This window comes from Rhipicephalus microplus, chromosome 7, assembly GCF_043290135.1.
Source record: "Rhipicephalus microplus isolate Deutch F79 chromosome 7, USDA_Rmic, whole genome shotgun sequence".
NCBI classification, from domain to species: domain Eukaryota; kingdom Metazoa; phylum Arthropoda; class Arachnida; order Ixodida; family Ixodidae; genus Rhipicephalus; species Rhipicephalus microplus.
The window spans coordinates 32,976,796-32,987,848 of NC_134706.1; the positions used below are offsets into that span (position 1 = coordinate 32,976,796).

At 48.5% G+C, this 11,053-nt stretch overlaps 1 protein-coding gene across 1 annotated transcript in view; it reads right to left on the reverse strand.

Moving 5' to 3' along the window:
• Window positions 1-3,712, reverse strand: part of LOC142767396 (lysosomal alpha-glucosidase-like) — a 37,055-nt gene extending 33,343 nt beyond the window's left edge. Inside the window, exons 1-2 of the mRNA XM_075868960.1 lie at window positions 3,211-3,712; window positions 1,968-2,202 (exon numbers count right to left, since the gene is read on the reverse strand). Coding sequence (XP_075725075.1) covers window positions 1,968-2,202; window positions 3,211-3,284 — 309 coding nt within the window. The 5' untranslated portion in view covers window positions 3,285-3,712. The remainder of the gene's footprint in view (window positions 1-1,967; window positions 2,203-3,210) is intronic.
• Window positions 3,713-11,053: the final 7,341 nt, after the last annotated feature.

Genomic DNA, 11,053 nt, shown 5'->3' on the forward strand with positions numbered 1-11,053 from the left:
CACCTCTTGGTCGGATGCCGGAGAGAGCGGGGAAGAGGTTCGGCTTGCGAAAGGCTACGCGAAGGAGCGGCAAGGGTATCGAGCTTGTCTCCCTCACCCTCGTTTCGCGCCGCTTCAAAAAACCTGTTCTCTCCGCTCGTAATGAACCAATTTTTATGTCAAAACGTTCCTCAACGAACACCCAACAACTTCCACTGTCAAAGTTAATTTCAGTATGGGGCCTGGTGAGTGGCCCTTTAGAGCTACTGAAGCTTTGAAACATTGTTACATCGCCGAGGCAGAAGACGACACGAAGAGAACGGCACAAGCGCGCTGGTTTGGCGTTCTTTATCAATCAATCAATCAATCAATCAATCAATCAATCAATCAATCAATCAATCAATCATTCATTCATTCATTCAATCAATCAATCAATCAATCAATCAATCATTGACTGACGGGGCCGATAAGCCATCTCACGACTCACCAAGCTTCGCTCCATTTTACACGTAGCCGAAAGAGCGCTGTCCAAGCTAAGAAAAGTGCGCGCATGCAGTCAATGCAGTTCATTTCGATTTCCGAAGCTTCAAACTGTCGAATGTTTCTTTTTTTTTAACTTAAGACATCACAAGTGCAAAATCTTGCGGCAAATCACATGTTATCTTTGATTGATTTGTGGGGTTTAACGTCCCAAAACCACCATTATGAGAGACGTCGTAGTGGAGGGCTCCGGAAATTTGGACCACCTGGGACCACCCAAATCTGAGCACACGGGCCTACAACATTTCCGCCTCCATCAGAAATGCAGCCGCCGCAGCCGGGATTCGATCCCGCGACGTGCGGGTCAGCAGCCGAGTACCTTAGCCACTATAGACCACCGCGGTGGGGCTACATGTTATCTTTGTTACCTTGATACTTTTACGATGTGAGCGGTGAATCCAGGGCTTCGCCTTGAAGATTTGCAGAAGCGTTGTAATCAAAGCACGATCGGAGACTAGATCGCCGCAAGCTCACAAAACTGTCGACTCTGCTGCGCGTGTCAGTAATGTGGTATGCTCGAAATCCATACTGTTTTGAATAATAATTATCGTGGCGCTTCTCGCATGCAGTGTGTCCTGTGGTTATGCTTGTCGAGCGGAATGCCAGTCGTCACAAAACAAGTCATGCTTCGCTTGTTTACATGGTACGTGGTGCAGATACACGACGCCAAAGAATACGGTAGTACTTAATGTCTTAATATTTATTGATCGTGAAAATTTTCAATGTTCTCATAGTCCAAATGATGCCCTGTAAATGTATTATATTATGGGACAACAGCTTTTTTTTTCTCACAGGCTCAAGAGATAAAACGCGAATCACAGCAAATGTGCGCTGCAAAGGAAACGAAAGCAGCTTTCGTGGACAGCTGAAACAGCCGCGGGTTTTCTGAATGGTGTGGACGCTGAAAGGTGTGGTCGTAATCCACGATCGCGATGTTAGTACGTAAAAAAAAAACACGTGTATAGAGCACGCGTTTGGAGCCCCTTCGCTAAGCAAGTGCTGGATTCAAGTACTCTCCGTGAAAATAAACTACGTTTATTTAATTGAAATTTCACTATTATTTTCTTGACTTTCAGTGATTAATAAAAATATTATCTGGTGTTTTTTGTCCCAAAACGACTATATGATAATGACAAACTCTGTAGTGGAGGGCTCCGAAAATTTTGACCGTCTGATGTTCTTTATCGTGCACCGACATTGCACATTACATTATCTTCTACCATTTTAGCCTTCATCCAAATGCGACCAACAGAGCCGGAATCGAACCGGTGACATCCGGGTTAGCACTGCAGCCTATAGCGTCGTAAACTGTTTCACCGATGTGGACTCGGTGATTGAGCTTTTGGTGATTTCGCATTTGGATTATTCGGACGGCTTTTCAGGTGTCGCGAAATCCGAACGGACGAGATTTCACTGTGTGTGTGTGAGTGCATACTATAGGCGCATACCTTGTAACCGTTGTACCCGGCGGGAAAGAAGCAGGCCGCCACACCGACGCCTCCGGGTGTCGGCTTGTGGAAGCAGCAGCCTCGCCTCTCGCACGAGGCGCGGCTCAGACCGACGTCGGGGTGGCAGTCGAAGCGCGCCTCCACGTCCACGTTCGTGCAGTCCTTGGAGCGAGAGTCCCGCGGGAGAAGCCAGGACTTGACGGCGGCGCGACGCCGGAACAGGCGGTCGAAAGGTCTGCGAGCCGTCGAGAAGACAAGGGCATTCTTTACTACACACAATTACGTACCATGTTAATGAATATGATACGCAATTTTGTACATGGACGCAGATGGACGTTTGGCGTAGCATCCTTACCGGTGCGCAGTTCGATGCCATCGCACACTCAACTTTTTGCTCGGTAACGTTCACGAGTAGGTCCCACAAGCTCTTCCAAGTACGACGGACAAAGAGGGTGCACGTTTTCTTTCGCCATATCGCTCGAATGACCCCGACACGCTCCGACGCGGCGGTAAGCTACACGCGCAGCCTGACTGAATGTTGACAAACATGGCAATCGCTGGCTTCGCTAGCCGGAAATAACGTCACGAGCAACCCATCTATGACTGTAGAATATGGGTCTTTTCCTTTCCTCAACCTCTCTTCTCGTCCTGCTGATTTCCGGGTTTGCAAGCTCGATGGTTCAAATGGCTTATTTTTGAGAGCTCTGCAAAACTGCGCGTCCGCTATTTCGAGAAACCCGAATCGAGGCTGTCCTGAGCCCCTTTCACCCCCCCCCCCCCCCAAAGTAATCCTATGGACACATCTTCAGACCTACTATCTCCCTTGTCCTCAATTTTTATCGCACTACTGTGGCACTCTCCCCCCCCCCCCCCCCCCTCCCGCCGGAATGTTATGCAGCGAACCTCATGCCACCCTTTTCCACATCCCTTTCGGCTGCCTCATTGATCCTTCCCCGCAGAGACAGCCAGCCATCTCAAGCTGGGTGGACTGTCAAGTCGTGCTCTCGCCTAAAGAACTGGCGTTGCAGCTTGCTGTGGTGACTCGGGCTTCCGATGTCATAGAGGCGAAAGGCAAGGCCGTGTCGACGTAACTTGGGACCACGTAGTGGTCCAGGTATACCCAGGTGGTCCAAACACACTTGCTAATAAAGATATTTTTGTATGTCCTACTGGGAGGAGCAGGGGTATTGCTCTAAATGAGGGAAAGAATGGCCGGACAAAAGACATATTCAGCGGGGCTCACCTCTGAATGACTATCAGGAAGCTGAGGACGCCGATTAGGAATACAAGCCAATACCAGGTGCGTCTCCTCCTCATGCGGTACCGCAGGATATCCAGAACACTCGCCTTGTACACCGGACGGTAGTGGTGTTGACCTGCGACCCCAAAGAGCACTGTACACAGCGGCCTTTAAAGCAGGGGTTTCAAACACTCGGGCGGCTTGCAGCACACGTGCCTCTCATTTGCGGCAAATGGCCCACAGACCTCACACGACTGTCTACCTCCGCCTCTAATTCTTCTTACTGATACGTTCGTGAGAAGCACAGACTCGACTAATCCAAAGCACTGTTTTCGAGAGGCACCCTATGTGGTCACCACGTCATAGAACATAACCATGAAACAAAACCTGAATTTCAAAATCGACGTCCAAAGTTAAGTCGCTTCGGAGATTGCTATGGACATGTCCTTGGTATAATGGAACGAAACCATCTTCGGAAATGACTTGTAAAGGATATAAAAGTTTTTTTATGATATGGCAACAGACAGTATCGGCGGGCGGCATCCGACGGCGCGTGCCTGGACACTGGGACGATACGCGACGGGCGCCAGCACGGCTTTTCTATAGGTGGCTTTGGCACGGCCCAAGACAAGAAGCAGTGAGTCCTGTACTCGCCCAAAGCCCAAACAATGCCATTTCTGACTCCACCATTCCTGAAAATTTGTGCTAACTCCGCCCTCAACCTCCCTCCCTCACCGCTTGTATAGCTACATCCCTGCCCCGGCCCTCGAAATACTGAATCGCGGGACGACGGCCCGCTAGCTTAGACGATTTTGAGATCCCAGCTTCTCAGTGTACGAGTTACCACGGGCGTATTTGGGATTCTTCATTAACGGGAGAGAAGTTTCACCCCATTGACTCTTCCCAGTAACTCTACCGTGTAGTGGAAAACAAGTGACGGGATAGAAACGCGTACTAGTTAATGATATGGGTGTGTATCTATACAGATAAGCCCATAAAACAAACAGACCAGCTAAAGCCCCCCCCCCCTCCCCCGTCCACACACTCACTTGGTATAGCTTCGGTGGCTGGACTGTGAAGCTCTGTTTGCTTCGTAATAGGCAAATGAGGTCAACAACTTCATATCGCGGGAAAGAAAAAAAGATATCATATAAAATAGCGTGCACATCTCGCGTGAAGAACTCACCATGGCATCTTCCGTAGGCAGCCATTCTCCATCTGTTTTTTTCTTAGCCTGCTTCTGCTACCAATAATGATGATAATTATGACGACAAGAACGACGTTTCTAGAACATGACACGCAACTACTGCGGGGATATTGCACGAGAATCTGGTGATGTTGCTGTAACTGAATACCACAAAAAAGATGCATGATGAAAAGAATTGAAAAAATAGCTAAGTTTGCGCCTCAAGTGGGGGTAAGGCCTACACCGAATTTGGTTTGTTAATTATATTAGTTTGCTATCGCCGTGTTTAAAGCGTCTGCATATGTTTGATTATCGTAGCCGATTATTATCATATACTCCTACAGACGCATCGGTCCCAATTGGTAAATAATCCGGTGAAATGGGAATAAAGAACTGAATTAAAGAATAGGTTATTTACAATTTCATTAATAAAGACAAAAAACAAAAACGAAAACAAAAGCACGCATGATATACGCATATGTCTTGACACAAGGTGACAAATTCTTTTTTTTTTCTGAACTTGGCTATCTAACCGCGTGCGTCTCGTCCCGTTTACTTACACTAATTGCAGAGCGTGATGTATGTAGATTTCAAGAGAGCCCTTGAAATCTCTTTAACGGCGAAGCTGTCCATTTTGGACTCTCCGACGTCCACCGGCGTTCACTCAGCGATGACTGCGATGTCTTGCTGCGGTGTGGCAGTGGTCAGGCACTGTATGAAGATGCCGCGTCTAGAAAGTGAAGCTTGGTAGAAATGTGAATATGTTGTGTAGTGGCGAAGGTGATGCTCGGAGAAGGGGATGAGCCAACGAGAGGCGCGCCTTGAGTGGCGATGGTGATGCTCGGCGAATGGGATAAGCACGAGAGGCGCGTTGAGTGGCGAGGGTGATGCTCGGTGAATAGAATGAGCCAACAAGATGCGCGCCTTGAGTGGCGAGGGTGATGCTCGGTGAATAGGATGAGCCAACGAGATGCGCGCCTTGAGTGGCGAGGGTGATGCTCGGTGAATAGGATGAGCCAACTAGAGGCGCGCCTTGTGTGGCGAGGGTGATGCTCGGCGAATTGAATAAGCACGAGAGGCGCTTTGAGTGGCGAGGGTGATGCTCGGTGAATAGGATGAGCCAACGAGAGGCGCGCCTTGAGTTGCGAGGGTGATGCTTGGCGAAAAGGATGAGCCAACAAGAGGCGCGCCTTGAGTAGCGAGGGTGATGCTTGGAGAAGAGGATGAGCCAACGAGAGACGCTTTGAGTGGCGAGGGTGATGCTCGGTGAATAGGATGAGCCAACGAGATGCGCGCCTTGAGTGGCGAGGGTGATGCTCGGTGAATAGGATGAGCCAACGAGAGGCGCGCCTTGTGTGGCGAGGGTGATGCTCGGCAAATGGGATAAGCACGAGAGGCGCTTTGAGTGGCGAGGGTGATGCTCGGTGAATAGGATGAGCCAACGAGATGCGCGCCTTGAGTGGCGAGGGTGATGCTCGGTGAATAAGATGAGCCAACGAGAGGCGCGCCTTGAGTTGCGAGGGTGATGCTCGGCGAAAAGGATGAGCCAACGAGAGGCGCGCCTTGAGTGGCGAGGGTTATGCTCGAAGAAGAGGATGAGCCAACGAGAGGCGCGCCTTGAGTGGCGAGTGTGATGCTCGGCGAAGAGGATGAGCCAACGAGAGGCGTGCCTTGACTGGCGAGGGTGATGCTCGGTGAATAGGATGAGCCAACGAGAGGCGCGCCTTGAGTGGCGAGGGTGATGCTCGGTGAATAGGATGAGCCATCGAGAGGCACGCCTTGAGTGGCGAGGGTGATGCTCGGCGAAGAGGATGAGCCAACGAGAGGCGCGCCTTGAGTGGCGAGGGTGATGCTCGGCGAAAAGAATGAGCCAACGAGAGGCGCGCCTTGAGTGGCGAGGGTGATGCTCGGAGAAGAGGATGAGCCAATGAGAGGCGCGCCTTGAGTGGCGAGGGTGATGCTCGAAGAAGAGGATGAGCCAACGAGAGGCGCGCCTTGAGTGGCGAGGGTGATGCTCGGCGAAGAGGATGAGCCAACGAGAGGCGCGCCTTGACTGGCGAGGGTGATGCTCGGTGAATAGGATGAGCCAACGAGAGGCGCGCCTTGAGTGGCGAGGGTGATGCTCGGTGAATAGGATGAGCCAACGAGAGGCGCGCCTTGAGTGGCGAGGGTGATGCTCGGTGAATAGGATGAGCCAACGAGAGGCGCGCCTTGAGTGGCGAGGGTGATGCTCGGCGAAGAGGATGAGCCAACAAGAGGTGCGCCTTCATTGGCGAGGGTGATGCTCGGAGAAGAGGATGAGCCAACGAGAGGCGCGCCTTGAGTGGCGATGGTGATGCTCGGAGAAGAGGATGAGCCAACGAGAGGCGCGCCTTGAGTGGCGAGGATGATGCTCGGTGAATAGGATGAGCCAACGAGAGGCGCGCCTTGAGTGGCGAGGGTGATGCTCGGCGAAGAGGATGAGCCAACGAGAGGCGCCCCTTGAGTGGCGAGGGTGATGCTCGGCAAAGAGGATGAGCCAACGAGAGGCGCGCCTTGAGTGGCGAGGGTGATGCTCTGTGAAGAGGATGAGCCAACGAGATGCGCGCCTTGAGTGGCGAGGGTGATTCTCGACGCAATGCGTGTCAAAACGCCGTCGTCTGCCAGGAGTAGACTCTAGAGGGAGTATACAAGCAAGTGCCACATCTTTGTGGCTTTTAGTGCTCCTTCGTAGCTTAACATAGTGTCAAAAAGGGTCATTGATACAGGCCAGATATACTTAGGAAAATATAAATTCAAAGCCCAAAAATGCTTCTTAAAAATTTTTGCAAAACATATAACTGCGAGAGCTTGACGGAGAAGGGGGAGGGCATCCTAATCGGTATTTTAACGGCTTTCATGGAGTGGTGCTGGCTGCATTTTTTATTTTCATTTCATATTTATTTGAAATAAATGTTTATCGTCATCACCGCATTGAATTAGCTACAAAACGACACAGTGTTATCGCAGGTTATGAAAGTGAATTTCTGTCCTATTTTAAATTGCCTTCTACAATCCTTCAACCTTGCTCTACAGCGCCAGCAAGCGCCGACCACGCTACCTGCCGCCACTTGTCAGGAGCACTCACAGGCTCGAGCGAGTGGCGTTTCTAAACGCTATTAATATACTGGAAGCACACCTGGTGTCTATCTATTTACCTATATCTGTTAAGCCACCTACGTCTGGGTGCTCTCTTGATCACCCCCTTAACTTGGTGTGAACAAAATTCAGTATGAAAGGGTAAGATGGGTTGACGAATATGACTCGCTGGTCAAAACATAAAAAAAGTGTCACGATCCCATCACCTATGTCCTCAAACACTTTTCACCAGACAGTGGCACATATCCGCGGGCGGGAATGTGACTGGTATGCGTGTATATGCCACAGGTGATTGACATTTATAGGAACGACGAGAACACACATGGGAAATTTCAGCGCGGGAACGTGAAGAAAAACCTGACATCAGAAAAACACGACGAATGCAAAGAAGAAATGTCAGGGTTTTAGCAGGAATTGAACCCAAGCATTCTCGTGGCAATCAAGCATGCTACCACAGAGCCACGTCACGTCTCAGAACTGTACCTTCCAAATAGACCAGTATGTTCGCGAAACGCCAATTGTTGTTGCAGGGCCGGCTATACAACTCTATAAACGTTGCAAATGTACTCTTATCAAACAGCCGCAATGTCGGGTTAACGAGAATTGTAGTGAGGTGTCATGCGCTGAAGTTTATTTTTGTAACAGTGCCCAGGGCTACCATCCTCGCGAGCAGCAACGCTTCATATCAGCTCATCATTTTTGGTGTTGATAATAATTATGGTTCTGTTGGCATCGTTGCGCAAGTGCAAACAACTGGTTATGTATAAACATCTGCAGCTCTTCAACACATTGCTAGGCGTGCAACGTTTATACATATATATATGTAGCGTCGATTCATGACGTGTCGTTCAATAAAATTAATTACAACACGGTCACCTTCGTTCCTCATGCTTCGCATAACGTCGATTCCCGAGGTACGTGGAAATTTTTTATCACTATTAAACTATTCTGTCCGCCTTCAGCGATGTCAACCGGTAACTTCTGCGTTGATGGCGGCAGAAACGCATACAAAAAGTCACCAATAAAGCACATTTACAGGTTTCCGGTGACGTTTCATGAGCAAAAACGAGGGGGGCGATGGATTGTGGGTTTAAGAATTTATATAAATATAAATTTATAATACCACCCAAGTCTCAGCTTATTTCTTCCAGCGGGCACGAGCCGCAGCATTCAGGCGATCAAGAACAAGGAAGACGAAGAACAAGAGCGAGCCGCCAGCAACGTTCGTTCTCCAGCGTGCAAAAACAAGGAACTCCATAGTAAGTCTTCTATACCCTGGGCATTCTTTTGGTTTGCCAAGCAGACGATGCCACATAAAGTAGGAAAGTCGCGTCGAGTACTGCCGATCTGACAGCGTTAGACATGTGCATTGGTGCGTGCAGGCAGGGCAAGTGAAGCTCTTGCCCTGAGCAGAATTCACCTTCACGACGGCTGGGCGTGACCTGGTAACGCTTACGTTAATGTACACAGTGATCAATAGCCAAAAGTTTGCAAGATTTCCGATATAGGTAATAATATCTGGGGGTTTTATGTACCAAAACCACAATATTATGGAGAGGCCGTAGAGATGGGCTCTGGAAATTCGAACCGCCTGGTTTTCTTTAACGTGCGCTCACATCGTACTGTACGTGGGGCTATACTGCTCCGCCTCCGTCGAAATTCGACCACCACGGCCGGAATCGAACCCACGACCTTTCCGTCAGCAGCCGTGCACTAGAACTGCTCCACCATGACGAACCTTCCGAATTATAATTAAAAGGAAATTGTGATCAAGCTTAGCTTCTAGTGTGTGTTTGGTGGGACATAGAACTAATATTCACTTTCTTTCTTTCTTTCTTTCTTTCTTTCTTTCTTTCTTTCTTTCTTTCTTTCTTTCTTTCTTTCTTTCTTTCTTTCTTTCTTTCTTCTTTTTTTCTTTTTTTTCTTTCTTTCTTTCTTCGCTCTTTCTTTTTTCAACAACGTACTTAGAAGCTGATCACTTCAGTTGCTGAAGGCAACATCAACGGTAGCGTGTGAAACAACGAAAGACAATAGTGAAACAGCGTGAAAAGACGAGACCCTTGGATAACAGATGAGATATCCATGTTAGAAAGGCTGGCTCGCCGCCAAAGTCTGAATAGAGGGAGAGTATCAGTTATTGAAAAACTGCGCGTACACTACACACGCCTTGGGCTCACCGTAGAGGAGACGCTACTCGGCGGATTTCACTTCACACTCGATGGTTGTTCCGTCCGCGATCACCTTTCTCCGGACCACTGGCCATCTCCTTTCACCATCTCCTTCAACTATCTCTCACTCCTCCTATTTGTTTGGCATCCCTGTTTATCTCTTTCCTTAAGCACTACTGTTGGGATGTGCAACCCCGAGAGGGAAAGTTACAGGGTCGATATTTCTATTCACTTCCTGCTACTTTATTGTAATAATTGCTCACACACATTGGAGGGTCTGCATAGGTGCGCTCGCATATTACGTACGCTCGTCTGCGCCAGGTTTTGAGAAAATTGTGCCGCCGCCGCTAATATCTGTATCTACGGGCGTCGGCAGCATTTTGTGTGGAGGAGGTCAAACCCTTGTTGACGCCCTTGATGAATATCGCGGGTAGGGGAGAGCGTTGGTGTAGCTTGGGTGTAGAGAATGCTGTGGTGTGATTTGAGGTGGAAAAGTGCCACTTGTCCATCACCTTCCCCCCCCTCCTACCATCTGTATCCCGTGGGCGCTTTGCTTATCGCGCGGGAAATGTTAGAAGACTTGGAAACATATATATACACAGGTAAGAAGTTTGTCGACTCGGCCAGATTCGGTTCGGCTGCGTGTAAGACTACACACTCCTCCCATAAAAACATGGCGCGCTTGTCATTCATTCATCAATGACAGTGGGGCTAGCCGATTTGAGATCAAACCGCACGTATGTTATCTCGGCTAATGTAAATACTACGCTAATTAAGAGTTAGAGGCTTGACTGTGCAACGTACAAAAAGCAATGCGTTTCACTGAGCAGCGATTTCAGCACACCTGACGAAATTGACAGGTAAAATCAAGTATCAGACTTGTAACCCATATCACGAACGTGTGTCTGTATGAGAACGTCAACTGTGCCGAACACTCGAGAACGAATTGAGGTCACTCACAAAGGCGAGCAAGCACTACTGGATGAATTATTTTGCAAGTATAGGCTGGACATGGGAGAGACATCCATCATTGCGGGTGGAGCTGATAGCTTTTACTTAGTCGTAACATGATATATATATATATATATATATATATATATATATATATATATATATATATATATATATATATATATATATATATATATATATATATATATATATATGTTACTACTGGCTTACAAAAATTAGGACGACATAGTGAGACAGACAAATAAAACGCTTCGTTTTTTTCACAGTTTATTCCGTTCTTGTGCTATTACCAAGTCCATTTAGACTATAGTGAGGTCGTTCGCATTGTTTCGCTTATAATATGAATTGTTCTCACTCGGTTTCTGCTTTCAGCTCAAGCCAAGGCAACCCGAGTTTCCGCTAT